Source organism: Amphimedon queenslandica, unplaced genomic scaffold, assembly GCF_000090795.2.
Source record: "Amphimedon queenslandica unplaced genomic scaffold, v1.1 AMPQUscaffold_13061, whole genome shotgun sequence".
Lineage (NCBI taxonomy): Eukaryota > Metazoa > Porifera > Demospongiae > Haplosclerida > Niphatidae > Amphimedon > Amphimedon queenslandica.
This window is the reverse complement of record NW_003546703.1, coordinates 17,710-33,390: the sequence shown is the minus strand read 5'-3', so window position 1 is coordinate 33,390 and position 15,681 is coordinate 17,710. Positions and strand designations below refer to the sequence as shown.

Below are 15,681 nucleotides of genomic sequence, written 5' to 3'. Positions count from 1 at the left end.
AGTTGAGGTTGCAAAACCAGCCCCACCCCCATTATTTACTACCAACTGAAATTAAAAAACCGTGGTTTTTCAAAGAATGTCAAAGCAGGGTGCTTACCAGCGGGTACCAGTGGCTGGGGATTCGGAAGAGGAAGAAGAAGTGACTCTCTTTGACAAGAGGTTCGGTGAGGGAGTCTACGAGGAGAACGTTGAGTTGATATTCAGACAAAGGAAAGGTGGCAAGCTCCAGAGAGGTTTCCAGGAACAATACCAGCAGCAAATATTTAACAAGAGAAGCATCACTTGTGGAGCAGTTGTACTACTAGCACTACTGGTAGCTGTATTGATCGGATACACTGCCTGGAGGATACAAGCAAACAAGGTTTTAATAGGAAACACTACTGCTAGTACACCTGGTCCATCAGCTCCTACTCCATCAGGTAATGATGAATTGACTCTTATCACTGGAACTAATGAGAATGATCCTAACAGTTGGAGAGTTGTTATGGAAGGAGGCATGACTGAGTTGAGCATGATCCTACATGATATTAACAAAGATGGGACTCCTGATATTATTATCAATAATGTCACTGATTCTTATGACTCTGCTGGATATGACGGTTGTCAAGACCAGCCTGATAAATGTCTAGAGACTAAAGGTTTCTCCCCATGTCAGGTTCGGCTCCTTGCTTTTGACGGTAGATCTAGTGCCATATTGTGGAATGAGTGGGCTCTATTTGAATCATTTGCTTCAAATTGTAGGACAGACCTCAATAAAGATGGCCAGTCTGATTGCATCTTTGCCGGTAGAGGAGGTAGCCTTGCAGCATTTGATCTGTTCCACAAGGAGCTACTGTGGGTTGTTGATCCAGCCATTACTGTTCCTCCATATAACTACTATTATCCATTGATTACTAAGGATTTTGATAAAGATGGTGTCCCTGATATTATAGTGACTCATGGAGGAGATCCATTTTACTCTGACACTGAAAAGAAGCGCACTCCTGGTTTCCTAGCTGTTATTTCAGGAGCAACAGGACAGGGTCTCTCCCGTAGGATAATAATTCCTGATAATCATGAGACATATAGCTCACCTGTACTCTATAGATCCAGTGATAATATTGAACTGGTTCTGTTTGGGTCTGGAGGTGAAACTATACCAGGATCACTGTGGGCTCTGACACTGAGTAGCTTAGAGGATCATGTGGCAAGTTACAAGAAGGAAACCTCTTACACTGTTAATAAAGTATACAAGAATTTTGTGTGTTACACTAAGGAACAGTTAACAAAACTGAGACCCAAACTTATCCGTGGGATATACTCTACCTCAAAACATGAGGAGTGGATGAAAGCCTGTCCAGTACTAGCTGGTGGTGTTAGTCCAATTTGGAATGTATTCGGATTATGTGTTTATGAGCTGATACCTGCTGGTGTGTCTGGTACTATCCTACCTCCAGTAATAGCTGATGTGAACAATGACAATCATTTGGATCTATTAGTGTCTCAGTTCAATGATCACACACTGCTTTATGATGGAGCAAGTGGACTAATAACTTGGGATCATTACTCACCAGACACACAAACATACAGGTACTTAATAGTAATAGTAATGTATTTGTATTTGCTTCAATTTTTAATGGAAAATAACGTGTTCATAATGTTAAAATGTTATATTTATTTTATTTTTAGTATCCCTGGTCCTTTGTATTACAATGATGATGACACACTGGACTTTGTAGCTCGTTTTAACAAAGGGAGGTGGATGAATTATGAGTACTCTTACATGACAGTCCTTGATGGGAGGAATGGTGATATCCTCTGGCGTATTAACTGCTCACAGGCAGCAATGTCATCACCAGTCACTGTTCATAGCAAGACTAGAGGAGATGATGGTTTCCTGTTTCTTGGAATCGGTTGTGGTAAAATGATTGATGATATCATTAATTCTGGTGAACGATCCTCTCATTCTCCAAATGATGGTAGGAGTAAGAGATCCGCACAGTGTCCAGTGAAACACTTTGAAAGAGATAATGATAGATGTGTCTTTAACCCTCTTGATGTTCTATTGCATTCTCGTCAAGAAAGGCATGGTAATGATGATGGATTGCTCCAAGGTTCCGGTGATAATGATGTCAGAATCCCTCCTCAGGAAAACATGATTGACATTGACTTCAGTGAGTATTATCCTGATGATCTATGGGAGAGCAATGGACCAATGGATATCTTTCCTGATCCTGATGAGAGCCCAGAGTCTTTCATGAAGGATTACTGTGGATATGATCCTGATCTGTTGCAAGCTAATATTTACTTCTTGAACAGGAAATTAATAGAATCACTAACTGATGTTATACCAGTTATGTCCTTTGATACTTACATATACAGTAAGTTGCTTAAAAACAATTTTCCTGATTCATATACATGTTGTTATGTTGGTAGAAAGTTTCAGTTGATTCCAATTAAGTTTGGATTTTTTGCAAATTTAATTCTAAAAAATTTCGCTTATCTTTAATAAGTCATTGCTGGCCAAGATACATTCAAAAAAATAATGTCCAAAAATTTTTTACTCATCATTCACAATGATTTTGTACCACAAAAATTATGGCATTTTTTCGGAACAATTTTCATTATTATTTTTGTTCGTAGAGTTAAAGTTTATTTTAATTGTTAGAGGTATCTCATAAAGACTTGAAGAAACATCATGGTGAAAACAAGGGACCAACTGCAAGTGATACTGGAGAGCAATCAATGGAGGACATTGAACTAATGATGATAAAGAAACTAATGAAAGACCGCAAGGGACTTCGTTGTGCTCACGTAATGGCCCCTGTACTATCAGCAGGGACTCCTGTTATAACTGACTCTGATGGAGATGGTAAAGTTGAAGCTATTGTGTCCCTTACTTATACAGCAGTACCTAGTCCTTATAGTGTAAAAGTACTGGACTTCATTCATCCACCTAAACTTATTGTGCAGAGTTTGACTATTGAGAATAGACTGAAGGCTATTTATGGGACTCAGGTACAAGGAGTATCATCTGACTACTGGCCAATGGATAAACAACCTTGGACTGAATATATGGGGAGCAATGGTAATGGGGTTTATGTGAAGCATCATAAATGATAATAACATGAAGTAACTAATGATAGTACTGACAGTAATAATGATGTAATAACAATAATAAAACAATCCTCTGTGATACATGTATTGATATTTTCGTACTCTTATTTTTGTATTAATGCTTTTGTTTTAAAAACTAGAATTTAATTAAAAGTTTCAGGTTGAATTAACAACAATGATACATAGGATGATTGTAGTATTGATGAGATAGTCATTATATGGGGCAGAGCAGATGATGGAAAGCGAATATCTACACTGTATAAAATTGATGGTATTGCTATATTGATGTTGAAATTTTTCTGTGTGTAGTACAGAAAGTCGTTTGATGAACTGTGTAGCAACTGGTCCATAGCCACCGGACGATGAAAAAACCAGAGGGAAAAGGTAGAATAGTACAGGGACTTTGTATGATTTGGAGTAATTTAAAAATCATAAAAAATCCAAACTAGATCGGAATCCGCTCAAACTTTCTACACAACATAAGTACATGTATATGCAACAGAAAATGTAACAAAATCAAGGAGTATTTTACTTGTCAATTTTGGTGAAATTTGACAAAAATCCCTGTACTAATAGTACAGGGACTTTTGTCCGATTTTGAAGCAACTTCAAAAAATCATAAACGATCAAAACTTGATTGGAATTAGCAAACTTTCTACACGACATAAGAGCATCTAGGATTGGCCAAAGCAGACAATACTGGGAACACCCACCAATCTCCTTAATTAATCATAAACAGTGTTTACACAGCATAAAGTATTATTGAACAATAATTATTAATTATAATTATAGCACTAATAATTATTATTGTGGTCTTACTAACCCAAAGCAAGGATCAGAATATATATTTAAATGTTAACACATCCATCAGTCAGGCCTGCAGCTGTTTGATATTGTGTAGAAGATCATTCAAAGCTAACTTCTTAGCATCTTCTTCTAAAGGAGAGGACCCATGGCCTACAACAGGCATCTTGTTAGTATCATATCCAGTATTGTTAGTGAATCCGTCACCTACAGTGCTGTGAGCAAGACACAGGTACTGCATTGTTGAGGGATCATCTTTATCCACAGGATCTGTCTCCTGAACAATAAACTGAGGTGTGCTGCAATTATATGACATTATAATGTCAGTCAGATCCTCAATACTAGCATACTCCATAGACTCCTCCCTGTCTACTCTCAACGTCTTCATAACAGACAGGTCTAGATGCTCCACCTTCTCCCCCTCCTCCAGTTTCTCCAATAGATGAAGTACTTTCGTTAATTTTTCAATTACTTTACCAGCTGCTTCCATTTCAGCAGATTTGACTGTTTTTCCAAACCCTTTGTCCTCTGCTACTAACTCATCTTCACTGTCCATCACGCGACACTTGACAGTGTAATCCATGGAATGGGATGGTCCTGTCTGTGATACCTTTATGTATTTTGGTATTTCAAAGCCGTTTCGCTGACAGAGTTCTTGTAGCTTGTTCTTATTGTTACCTTCAACCACAGGAGAGGGAGGGGGAGTCTCAGTCTCTCCTGGAGTCAGTGCAATGGTTTCATGCTGAGGGTTTTCAGTTTTTAGGAAGTCAAAGACCTTCTTTGCTGCTTCTATTTCTGCCACCTTCTTAGAGTTCCCAACCCCCACTCCCTCCCCAATGAGCTCTTCATAACACCGATACACAGTACACTTTATCTCAAACTGGAGCTGGTGAGCTGGGCCTGTAGCTCTTAGTACAGAATACGATGGTATACCCAAACCTTTTTTCTGGCAATACTCTTGAAGGTGTACTTTATAATTAGGTCCTTCTGGTGTCTTTGGTGAAGGTATAGCCTCTAAATCAGTAGCTTCTACCTCCTCATCAGTTATTTTCGTCATTATGTCTTGGGCAGCTTTCATTTTGGCCTCTTTCTTATTCTTCCCTTCTCCTCTACCAGTTACTGGCGCTCTACCACTATCCTGCCCACGTACTGTCAGTGTACATACATACAGCCTATAGTGTGAGGGACCCGTATATTCATAGTTCTCCTCTATTTTCAGTCGATTCTTGGTACAGTAGCCATTCAAATCTACCATAGCATTGGAAGCCATTTTAGAATATTCTTTTGACCACTCCCCCTTTGCTTTGTTGACACACCCACTGACTCTTGATGGCTCAGATAGAGTTTGACGAGGGAACTGGTACCTTTCCTTATTTCATAGTCCTTCTCTACGGGGTATTCCTGCTAGTTATAACTTACTTCCTTTGGCCTAAGAGCAAGAAAAGTGAATTGAATTAGTACTGTATTGTGGGCTTTAATTAGAATATTAATGTTATTGTTAGGAGATGACAGAGGGAGTGAGTGCCAGTGTGGGCCATGTTGCCAGAAAAGAAATAAAGTGGAGAAGAGACGGACTGTAGATAAACTATTTAAAATAATACGGTAAATATTGATGATGTCATTTATATCATTTACCATATATATAGCAAAAAAATTTGTGGCCCAAAAGTTGCGTGGATTTTGCATTAAAAAAATTCACAGAATAAAATCTGTGAAAATTGATTCAATATGGTTCAAAATGGCTGAAAAGTAGAAAACTGCAAAAATTAAAGCCACAAAATTGAATTTTTGAAATGATTTGTTGAATTTTGGACCACGAATATTTTCTGCTATACGGTATTGCATTAGTATGGGTCATGTACAGTAATGATTGTCTATAGTTATCAGTTAGTCTCTTGTTTGTTTGTTTGTTTGTTAGTTATTTAGTATTATTGGTGTGCTGGTTGTTCTTACTTTGGTTGATTTATTGGGCAGTGACACAAGAGCCAGTTGGTGAATCTGAAGAATGGGATCCATTTAAAATATTAGGGATTGACAGGGTAGACAGTATCATAATATCCAGCTGTCTTTAATGGATCAGTTCTTTAGGGAGCTACTGTATCTCAGATCAAGAAGCAGTACAGGCTATTGAGTATGACCCATCATCCTGATAAAGGAGGGGATCCAGAGGTATTCACTAAAATAGCTAAAGCTTACGAAGCGTAAGTCCTCCATAAAGAGACTGGGATATACTACACATTATCACTTGTACATGTATAAAGTAATGATTGGGCCTGTATTGTTTGATGTAGTTTGACTCAAGAAGAGGCTAGGGAGAATTGGGAGAAGTATGGTAACCCAGATGGACCAAGAGCTGCTTCATTTGGTATAGCACTGCCCTCTTGGATTGTTGATAAGAATAACTCGTTGTGGGTGGGTGTGGTCACTTTAATTACTAGTTATTAATAGTTATTAATAGGTTCTAGGTGGGTATGTGTTGGTATTCATTGTCGGACTCCCTATCATTGTTGTGAGTTATCATTAGTGTTGTCATGGTTACGGTTATGCCCCGCCCCTCAGGGTAGTTGGTGGTATAAATCAGTGAAGTATGGTAGCACTAATATATTGATACATACGAGTAAACTATATTTCCACCTGCTGTCCAGAGCCAAGACTATGCCTGTACTAAGTGAGAATGAATTAATGATGATGATGATTCATATACTTATACACAGGAGTGTTGATGATCCTAGCTACAGCAGTTGAGTTCTCTCCCAGTAATCAGGCTGGAGTGAAGAACAGACCCAGTGATGATATATACTTGAATGAGCTGGTAAAGAAACTAGAACACACTATGAGAGTGGATACCAGGGAGCAACCCTTCTGTCAGACCTACGTAGCTAAAGCAAGACTGCTTATACACGCCTACTTTGAGCGGATTCCATTGCAAGACCCTGGACTGAAACAAGGTACTAATGTACATGTACATGTACATGTACTTACATTATGACCTTCAACAGATCAAGATGCTATTGTGAAGTATTGTCCATTCCTAATTAATGAGATGATGAATATATTAACTCAAGTCTGGCTCTATTCTAAGTACATGAACAAACCAAAGACGTCTAGAAGTAAGGGCCACACCTCTTGGTAGCTTTAGAAAGAGAGAGGATGATTAGTTATTGGTTTAAGTTTTGTTTTATTTGGTAAACATGGAGAGTTTCTTTAATGAATGTTTCAAACTCGTTAACCAGCAGCTGTCCCATTTATTGCAGGGATACCAGAGCCTTCCCTTGATATGTATGAGAATATAATGCTGATCAGTCAGATAATGGTACAGGCAATGTGGAGACCTTTTGAAACCCTGGAGCAACTCCCTCATATTAATGACCGGAAGATATTCTATCATAAAAAGGTGCTTATAATTAATTAATTAATTAATTAATAATGTGTTGTCTTCTAACAGCACAGGTTGTCTAGTGTTGAAGATTTTGCGAAATTGAGAAACGAAGAGAGGAGGTAGTTTCAATGCTAACAATACTTGTACTTGTATGGTTTCACACAAGGCGCCTCCTTAAGAACCTATCAGACGAAGAATATCAAGATATTATGATATTTTGTGAAAATTTCCCACACATTGAAATGAATGTAGAAACTGGAGGTGAGTAGCCACACCCACATTAATTAATGTCTATGAATATTAATTAGTTGAAGATGACGAAGACACTAGTTTAATATCAGCTGGTTCCTATGTCACTATAAAAGTTACCTTAATAAGAACCGGATTATTAGTGAGGGGGAGGGAGGGAGGGGCCATCATTAATTAAGTTGTTATAGGATTATTACGGAACCTCTTCTCGTGATAAAGATTCAGGATCAACTCATAATGACTCGAATATTGACAAAGTTAATTAATGTAACTAATTCATTATTCATTGACCATTGTCTCTGTAGGACACCGAGACTTTATCTTTTAGTGACAAACCAAATGAAGGTAGTGTCGTCAAAGTAGCCTCGCCCACTGGCAAAAATAAACAACAAAAAATTAAAAAGAAAAACAAACAAACGAAAGGAGGCGGAGCTGGAAAGAAAAAGCAAACAAATACACAAAAGCAAAAAGTAATTAGCACTATTTGTAGGGATGTGGCTAACCACACCCTTCCATTAATATTTAGAGTGAACCAGTCACTAATGTTAAAAAGGAAAGTACAGACGATACCAAAGAAGGTAATAATTGAATATTAATAATAATTATTATTAGGCCACACCTCCTAGAGGATAATGAATATGATAATGAGGATACACTTGATGATGAAGAGAGAGAATGGAAGGAGCTTCAGAAATCAGTCAAGAAAGAGAGAGAGCAGCAGAAGAATCTAGTCAATACGAGTCACCTAGTCCACGCTCCTTACTTCCCAGCAGTGAGGAACCAGCTGCACAACATACCACCATCACATGTGTATACGTTTCATGTATATGTATCAGGAAATGTAATTATAATGGAGAATTCTCTTCTATTCATTTTTGGAAAAGTTTGACCAAAATCCTTGTACTATAGTACTGGGACTTTGGTAGGACACTTCAAAAATTCACTTAATGTGTGTATAAGAATTAGCTTGTGTACATGCAATGTTGTGTTATTATTGTTAGGACAAACACGAGTTATGGTGGGTCTATGTAGCACAGAAGAGAACAAAGTCAATAGTTATACCACCAGAACGTGTCACTGGATTGATTGACAGGAAAGAAGTAATAATAATAACAACAACAACAATAATAATAATAATAATAATAATAATAATAATAATAGTTATTGGTTCATATTGTTGATCATTGTTTGGTAGGTAAATCTGAAGACGGTAATGGAAAGGAAAGGTCTATACAGATACACTGTGTATGTGACCTCTGACTCCTACATGAACTACACTGTACAGCAAGATATCACTGTATGTCACTATTAATAGTATCAACATTAAATATAGTAATAATTATGATTAATGTGTTCTATAAATAGATCAAGGTGCATGAGCAGAAGGAGGTGTCAGGTAAAGAGCAATGGAAGGACCTTGAGAAAGAGGAGGAGGAGGAGGACATGATTGAAGAGAGTGTCACTGAATCTGATACTGATGATGATGACAATAGCGACTAGAAATTATTTAAACTGTATTATTATTTAATCTCTAATAAATGAAGTATTTTTGATACGATTATTAAACAAATTCCACACCAAACTGGAGTACCAATTGCACCTGCAAATTACAATATTAATGTTCTATTAATAGTAACACTACCAGTTATTCCTGTAGGATAGGACAGTATTCTTGATAGAGGCCAGAATGCCTGAGGCTGTAACCTAGCAACAGGATACCACCTATAACTTAATACAACACTGATACGTCCTAACTCCTGCAATTAAATAATAATAATAATAATAATAATAATAATAATAATAAGTGGATTAATAACTCACTATAACGATGAATAATATAATGGAGCATATCTTGGTAATCCGTGATACTTTTGAACTAATTCTTGATCCTAATTATAATCACAGTCCTCATTAATTAACATTAGATTAGATTACTGATATCGTTAAGAGTAGTTGCTTTTTTCGTCTTCTCATTCCAAAGATGAACACGTTCAGCCTACAGTAGCGGCAGGTATAATATATATCTGATCTGAGAAGATCAGGTTTAGCTTACCATATCTGTTTGGGCTTCAACTTCATCAGTTAGTATCTTAATATCTTTCTCAAGTACTAACAATCTATTATAATCTTCTTGCATGATAAAACTTGAGATCTAAAACATAAAACAACACTGAATATTAATTACAATATTATTACAATTACTCACTAATTTGGTTGCTGGTCTCTTCAATCTATGCAATATTGATACTGTCACACAGGTGACCAGTATAAGTAGTGCCACCTGCTCATCTACATCAATCAATGGAGACATCACCTATTGTAAGAAGGAATCAGTGCTAAAGAGTCATGATAGTCCGAGTGATAGTCATTGAACTTGTATATATACATATATGCAGGGACATTGCTCTGTTGTCAATTAGGTGAAAATATTCAGTAATTTTCTACTTACCATGATACAGAGCATGTATTAGCACACTCTATCATCACACATTGCTTACCTCAAGCTAATGATTGACCATTGATAATCAACATACATGCACTTCAATAATTTAATTAATAGCTACCATTTTTAGGCGGGAAGAGAGATCACGTGATACCTGAAAAAGAAAAAGCGGGTAACACTCATTCACTGTGTGCTGAGAAGAAAGGCAGAAGCTGTAAGAGAGCAAGAGATAAATCATAAAATGCCTTTGAAAAAGAAAGGAAAGGTTAGTTAACGCGATTAACTACCTCCCAAAATATTCTCATTGAGTTTTCACCAGTAAATGACTTCATTTAGTGTTACAACATGTAATGGAGGGGGAACACGTTATGAGTATTTTATATTTGAGGGGAAGGAAAATTAATTTATAGTGTACCTGTACTGTATAACTGTTGCTAATGCTGGACTGTGGGTTTTAATTTGACAAATTTATTAGCATGGTCATTTAAAATGGTGGGACTAGTAGCTGTTAATTACATTTCAAACTTCATCATTACCAGCTTATTAATATATTTAATGTCTCTTGTCTCTGTTAGTCTGAGGAGACCCCAGCAGAAGTGGAGGTACCAGTAGCTTCCAAGGAAGAGGAGCAGCCAGAGGAACCAGTAGAGGCTGATGATCCTGCACCTGAAGACACTAAAGAGGAGGCCTCAGCTGCCCCACCCCAGAAGAGAGGAAGAGGGAGACCAAAGAAGGACCCTAATGCACCACCTAAACCAAAGGCAGCTCCTAAAACTAAAAAAGCTAAAATTGTAAGTGGATACACGGCAACTAATTAATTGATAATAATGTTCTGTTTGTTAGACTGAAGAGTCTGATGGAGCAGAGGCTCCTAAGAAACGTGGTCGTCCACGCAAAGTAATTAATAATATTCAAATTAATTGATAATGTTTTCTTGTGTATAGAATCCTGAAGCTGCCCCAACTGATAAACCGAAAAGAGGCAGAGGGCGTCCTCGTAAGAATCAGGAACCAACATCAGAAGGAGATGAAGAGCCCACACCAGCAGAAGAATAGAATAGAACACGAAACAAATTAATAAATGAATACATTATTAGCCTAACCTGTTGTCTCCCCATTATTATTATTATTATTAATTATTCTTCATTATCATGTCATACACACACATATAGTCCATTATTTTCTGCTTTCTTTCCTTTACTACTATTAGTTTTGTGTGTTTTTATTAATTAAAATAAGTTTCATATTTGTACTACTATTTCTTACAAATAAGCTTAATGTAGTGACAGTAATGTGGGTGTGGTCAAACTACAAAATCCCGCCATATTTGTTATTACCTCGTGTGTGCTCGTATAGATCAGTAGAAGTTACTAAAGAAGGGACTGGCTCTGTAACTAATTCTAAAGTAGATCATGCCGGCTAAGAAGAAAGCTAAGGTCATGTTTAACTAGTTTTGCCTTTCTAATTAAATTTTTATTTATTCATTTGTTTATTTATTTTAAATATGTATATTTGTTATTTTGTGGTCTCAGTAATATTTGATTCTGTGGAAGTGTTTGTACGACCCAGTGATAATTTTTGAGGGCAGATCCTAGTAAATTTGGTGTTTTGATAGTCATTTTGAACATGCTCGATGGCATGTGGCCACAAATTGAAACACACCACAAAAATTTGCAATTTCTCAAGAAAAAATAGCTATTGTAATTAAATGCATTCGTTACAAGATGACATGATTGTTTTGTGTTAAACAGGTGGAGGAGGAGGAGGAACAGGAAGAGATTGAAGAAGAAGAGGAGGAGATTGACTCACCTCCTGATGATGATGATGATGATGAGTATGATCCAAACAATGACGAGGAGCAAGAGCTGATAATGGCAGGAAAAGGGAGGAAGAGAAAGAGAGGGAGACAAGTATGAGCTTCAATTGATATCCTTTCACTCACTTTATGTACGTGTATCTGTTAGTCTTCTAGTGAAGAAGATGATGATGATGAATATAAACCATCAAGGAAACCAAAGGTCCAGGCCAGAAAACAAAGAAAAAGAGTAAATTAATAATAATACATATTATTATATATGGATATTGGGAAGAATTCTCTCCTTTTCAATTTTGGTGAAATCTAACCATACCCTGTACTTAATACAGGGACTTTAGTCTGATTTTTGAGCAACTTTAAAAATTGATTTAAAAAATCCAATTTTGATTGTAATCAGCTTATACTTTTTACGCAGCTTAAGTACATGTATATGTATCAGGAAATGTAATAAAACCATAATAATAATAATTATAATAATAATAATTATTATTATTATTATTATTTAGAGTGGTGATTATGATTCTCCAGTGAAGAAGAGAAAGCCTCCTCCTCCTCCGGCTAAGAAGACTCCAGGGAGAGGTAGGAAGCCAAAGAAGGTATCACTGGAAGAAGAGACTGGGTCACCCCCTCCCTCTCCTCCTAATGTGTCTCCGCCTACTGCCACGCCCATTTTATCGAAGAGCGTCACTGACTACAGTTCCATTGATCTTTCATCAGATGCTAAGAATAAAGATGGGAGGTATGACCCTGTTCCATTAATTAATTGTTTATTTATTAATAGCCCGTGGACTCATAAGTTTTCTTCATGGAATGTTAATGGTGTGAGGGCGTGGCTTAAAGTAATTATTAATCAATTATTATTTATTATTATTAATTGAGTACAGGCCAGTGGTATTGAATATGTTAATCAAGAGTGTCCTGATGTGTTCTGTATCCAGGAAACTAAATGTTCGGAAAAAGACTTACCAAAAGTAAGTACAGACCCTCTCCAGTGGGTGTGGTCTTCCCAATGGGTGTGGTCCACTGGTTTATAACTGATATATTGTTCTTTAGTCCGAGCTGGAAGTACCTGGTTACCATAGTTACTGGAATAGTGCAGAACAGAAAGGATACAGCGGCACTGGGTAATAATGAATTAATTTTATTTTATTTATTAATTTATTTATTTAGTTTATACAGCAAAGAGGAGCCAATTAATGTAACGTATGGAATAGGTTAGCTAATAACTATTAATAACATTAGTTTGATTGAAGTTAATTCTCACTTGTTTAAGGTATTCCTAAGCATGATAATGAGGGGCGTGTCATCACTGCCGAATTCGAAAAGTTTTATTTTGTGACTGCGTACATACCAAACGCTGGAGATAAATTGAAAAGGTACTTATACATGTACTCATTGTCCTTATAATTAGAGTATATATGGTAGACTATCGTACAGAGTGGGTGAATGGGACCCGGACTTTAAGAAATACCTCAAGTCACTGGATGAGAATAAACCAGTTGTACTCTGTGGGGACCTCAACGTGGCACATAAGGAAATTGGTAATTTATTAATTGAAGTGGGTGTGGTTTGTTCTGTAATTAAAGTGGGCATGAGCAATTTTACTCTGTTTTTTATTTGTTTATTTATAAAGGAAACGAGAGATTTAAATTAATAAACAGTTTTAAAAGAAAAGCTAGATATTATATACAGGAAATAATCCCTTGAAAACACTCACCCTGTTAGATGTAGAGGGAGTTTAGGTGACTTTTGGTCTCTCAAATTTAGCCCTAGGTCTCCCATCAAATAACAATTGATACTGATCCTAATAATATTGATGATACTGTTCTGGTTCTTTCTTTGATTGACAGATATTGCTAATCCTAAAACCAATCAAAGGTCTGCTGGTTTCACTAAGGAGGAGAGAGAGAGTTTCAGCTCATTACTAGAAGATAACAAGTTGATTGACTCATTCAGAGATCTTTATCCGGATAAGAAAGAAGCATATTCTTACTGGTCATACAGGTCTAATGCCAGGAAGAATAATAAAGGATGGTAGGTTGACTAGCATGATGTGTACATCAATGCTGTATGTAAAATTACATTCTAAACGGATGTACATGTATTTTAGTACAGAGATGTTAGGATTATTGTTCATGGTACTATCCTGTGTTAAGAATACACTGCATTCATTCACAGCTTAACAGTTTGTTGGTTTAAGAAGTACAGAGGACTACTGGTCTATATATTGTCTAGTGTCCTTTGATTGAACCTGTTGTTCCAATACAACACATGCAGTATACCATAGACTGATGGGTTGAGTCTCAATACGTCTATTCTGATGCACTAATGAATGCTGCATGTAGTTTTGTTTCAACAACACTCCCAGTTCCAACACTACATGTACTCACAATTAGACTATACACTAGGCTACACTGATCTTTGGTCTGTAGCTATTCAAATGTCTGTCCTTAAGCTAGAGGGTCCACATGAGCAGGTACTATTCTCTATCACTGTAGGAGACTGGACTATTTCCTGGTATCTGAAAGACTCAAGGCAGCAGTCTGTGACAGTATAATAAGATCTCAGGTCTATGGCAGTGACCACTGCCCCATTGTACTACTGGTAGCATTATAACTGAGGAATAACCTCTCACTGTACATGTACATACACAGTTTGACTAGCAAAACTTATTCTTTTATGTGAAACCCATTATTATTATTATTATTATTATTATTATTATTATTATTATTATTATTTCCTAGTCCCTTTATATTATTTCCTATTAGCAATCATCCTCCTTATACCTTTTATTGTTTATCAATTCTTTTGATACTTTACAACCCACTTTGAGCCAAATTTGAGGTGATATAAACATTTTCACATTGCAACAAAGGACTTTAAAATGCTTCCCAATGAAAGCTGCAGTTATTGATCCTGAGATGAATTTTAATTTTTGTTCAAAGTGTGGTTACACCAGGACATGATACACCCACACACTATTAGCTGCATGCTGAAGTGATTCAAGTGAAAAGTATAAATAAAGGACAGGACAGGTGCCTGGCAACCAACCGCTCAGGCGCTGAAAGCTTTACACAGCAGCAGCAGCTGACAGTAAGAGCTAGGAAAGAGAAGAGACTCTCATTCTACAGTGTAGACTCACTAAATAGTATTGCATCTGTAGAGAGGCACAGATATGAATACTAGCACCATGAACACACTGAGCCTGCCATTGGTAAACCAGGACTCGGCTCAAGCATTCAGCCCTCAGTCTCCAAAGTCTCCATTAGTTGACTTTGACAGGTCCATTGAACTCTCCAGTAGCTCATATCTTGAAGAGACAGATAATGTACTGGAGAATGTTCCTGATACACCCAAGGATACTCTGGAGCCTAGACTAGTGGATAATGAGACTGAATCACTGGGACTGAGGGTAGTGAAGCTTCTTAAAGGGAAGCTGGGCTGTAAACACTGTCCACTCCGTTACATAAAGAGACACATTGAGTACTGTATACGTATCAAAGTTGAGGAAGGATTAGCCGAATACATTGACGTATACTTCAAATACTCTTTCGGCACTTTTGGCAAAAAAGTAAAAGCAAAATGGATCAACTGTGACTCAACCGAGACCTTGAGTTTTGATCGGTTCAATAAATGAACTTAAAATCATATACTCGGCAATAGAACTATATCCATTACACACCATTATACCCACCATATCATTATCATTATTTATCCTTATATTTGTTATATTTGTATAGTTTATTTATAAGAACTTCTATAATTAGTTTTCAAACTAATCACTGTTGCCAATCAACGAACATTGCTACTGCTATACAGTCTACCCTGGTACTCCATGAGCAGTCAATGATTTGAGCAGCATTTCATGATAACAGTCAGTCAGTCAGTGTTCTTC

The 15,681-nt window shown here is 36.8% G+C and overlaps 6 protein-coding genes across 6 annotated transcripts; 4 read left to right on the top strand and 2 right to left on the bottom strand.

The window, feature by feature from the left end:
- The first annotated feature begins 11 nt into the window (after nucleotides 1–11).
- Nucleotides 12–3,249, top strand: LOC109585445 (uncharacterized). Its single transcript, XM_020001529.1, has 3 exons — nucleotides 12–1,569; nucleotides 1,669–2,360; nucleotides 2,648–3,249. Exons 1-3 carry the CDS (start codon nucleotides 77–79, stop codon nucleotides 3,097–3,099), a joined length of 2,637 nt encoding a protein of 878 aa, XP_019857088.1. The 5' UTR covers nucleotides 12–76; the 3' UTR covers nucleotides 3,100–3,249.
- Nucleotides 3,250–3,812: 563 nt separating this feature from the next.
- On the bottom strand, nucleotides 3,813–5,220 carry LOC109585440 (RISC-loading complex subunit tarbp2-like). The gene has a single exon (XM_020001524.1). It carries the CDS (start codon nucleotides 5,168–5,170, stop codon nucleotides 3,968–3,970), a length of 1,203 nt encoding a protein of 400 aa, XP_019857083.1. The 5' UTR covers nucleotides 5,171–5,220; the 3' UTR covers nucleotides 3,813–3,967.
- LOC100634331 (translocation protein SEC63 homolog) lies at nucleotides 5,184–9,110 on the top strand. The gene is made up of 20 exons (XM_020001522.1): nucleotides 5,184–5,344; nucleotides 5,403–5,502; nucleotides 5,819–5,939; nucleotides 5,989–6,101; nucleotides 6,192–6,312; nucleotides 6,359–6,409; nucleotides 6,460–6,568; nucleotides 6,615–6,848; nucleotides 6,900–7,010; nucleotides 7,155–7,294; nucleotides 7,346–7,398; nucleotides 7,446–7,540; nucleotides 7,588–7,670; nucleotides 7,717–7,785; nucleotides 7,834–7,998; nucleotides 8,055–8,106; nucleotides 8,155–8,300; nucleotides 8,530–8,628; nucleotides 8,724–8,825; nucleotides 8,894–9,110. The coding sequence occupies exons 1-20, from the start codon at nucleotides 5,230–5,232 to the stop codon at nucleotides 9,026–9,028; spliced, it is 2,214 nt and encodes a 737-aa protein (XP_019857081.1). The 5' UTR covers nucleotides 5,184–5,229; the 3' UTR covers nucleotides 9,029–9,110.
- On the bottom strand, nucleotides 9,044–10,114 carry LOC109585441 (uncharacterized). The gene is made up of 7 exons (XM_020001525.1): nucleotides 10,027–10,114; nucleotides 9,735–9,842; nucleotides 9,582–9,680; nucleotides 9,464–9,524; nucleotides 9,350–9,417; nucleotides 9,171–9,285; nucleotides 9,044–9,128 (listed from the first exon to the last, which is right to left on the bottom strand). Exons 2-7 carry the CDS (start codon nucleotides 9,837–9,839, stop codon nucleotides 9,049–9,051), a joined length of 528 nt encoding a protein of 175 aa, XP_019857084.1. The 5' UTR covers nucleotides 9,840–9,842; nucleotides 10,027–10,114; the 3' UTR covers nucleotides 9,044–9,048.
- On the top strand, nucleotides 10,114–11,228 carry LOC100633696 (high mobility group protein HMGI-C-like). Its single transcript, XM_003389484.3, has 4 exons — nucleotides 10,114–10,236; nucleotides 10,547–10,762; nucleotides 10,815–10,868; nucleotides 10,916–11,228. The coding sequence occupies exons 1-4, from the start codon at nucleotides 10,213–10,215 to the stop codon at nucleotides 11,024–11,026; spliced, it is 405 nt and encodes a 134-aa protein (XP_003389532.1). The 5' UTR covers nucleotides 10,114–10,212; the 3' UTR covers nucleotides 11,027–11,228.
- Nucleotides 11,229–11,265: 37 nt separating this feature from the next.
- On the top strand, nucleotides 11,266–14,624 carry LOC100634205 (DNA-(apurinic or apyrimidinic site) lyase-like). Its single transcript, XM_020001523.1, has 12 exons — nucleotides 11,266–11,406; nucleotides 11,722–11,880; nucleotides 11,935–12,015; nucleotides 12,293–12,525; nucleotides 12,568–12,625; nucleotides 12,671–12,757; nucleotides 12,840–12,910; nucleotides 12,957–13,000; nucleotides 13,060–13,162; nucleotides 13,212–13,327; nucleotides 13,637–13,820; nucleotides 14,285–14,624. Exons 1-12 carry the CDS (start codon nucleotides 11,383–11,385, stop codon nucleotides 14,400–14,402), a joined length of 1,278 nt encoding a protein of 425 aa, XP_019857082.1. The 5' UTR covers nucleotides 11,266–11,382; the 3' UTR covers nucleotides 14,403–14,624.
- Nucleotides 14,625–15,681: the final 1,057 nt, after the last annotated feature.

Coding starts and splice junctions, on each gene's coding strand:
- LOC109585445 (XM_020001529.1), top strand. CDS start 77: ATGTCAAAGCAGGGTGCTTACCAGCGGGTACCAGTGGCTGGGGATTCG. Junction 1,570..1,668: donor CCAGACACACAAACATACAG/GTACTTAATAGT, acceptor TTTTATTTTTAG/TATCCCTGGTCCTTTGTATT. Junction 2,361..2,647: donor CTTTGATACTTACATATACA/GTAAGTTGCTTA, acceptor TTTAATTGTTAG/AGGTATCTCATAAAGACTTG.
- LOC109585440 (XM_020001524.1), bottom strand. CDS start 5,170: ATGGCTTCCAATGCTATGGTAGATTTGAATGGCTACTGTACCAAGAAT.
- LOC100634331 (XM_020001522.1), top strand. CDS start 5,230: ATGGCTCAGATAGAGTTTGACGAGGGAACTGGTACCTTTCCTTATTTC. Junction 7,786..7,833: donor ATGACTCGAATATTGACAAA/GTTAATTAATGT, acceptor TTGTCTCTGTAG/GACACCGAGACTTTATCTTT. Junction 8,629..8,723: donor GATTGATTGACAGGAAAGAA/GTAATAATAATA, acceptor ATTGTTTGGTAG/GTAAATCTGAAGACGGTAAT.
- LOC109585441 (XM_020001525.1), bottom strand. CDS start 9,839: ATGTCTCCATTGATTGATGTAGATGAGCAGGTGGCACTACTTATACTG. Junction 9,418..9,463: donor AACTACTCTTAACGATATCA/GTAATCTAATCT, acceptor GATTATAATTAG/GATCAAGAATTAGTTCAAAA. Junction 9,129..9,170: donor CTATCCTACAGGAATAACTG/GTAGTGTTACTA, acceptor TGTAATTTGCAG/GTGCAATTGGTACTCCAGTT.
- LOC100633696 (XM_003389484.3), top strand. CDS start 10,213: ATGCCTTTGAAAAAGAAAGGAAAG. Junction 10,237..10,546: donor CTTTGAAAAAGAAAGGAAAG/GTTAGTTAACGC, acceptor TGTCTCTGTTAG/TCTGAGGAGACCCCAGCAGA. Junction 10,763..10,814: donor AAACTAAAAAAGCTAAAATT/GTAAGTGGATAC, acceptor TCTGTTTGTTAG/ACTGAAGAGTCTGATGGAGC.
- LOC100634205 (XM_020001523.1), top strand. CDS start 11,383: ATGCCGGCTAAGAAGAAAGCTAAG. Junction 11,407..11,721: donor CGGCTAAGAAGAAAGCTAAG/GTCATGTTTAAC, acceptor TGTGTTAAACAG/GTGGAGGAGGAGGAGGAACA. Junction 12,626..12,670: donor GTGTGAGGGCGTGGCTTAAA/GTAATTATTAAT, acceptor AATTGAGTACAG/GCCAGTGGTATTGAATATGT.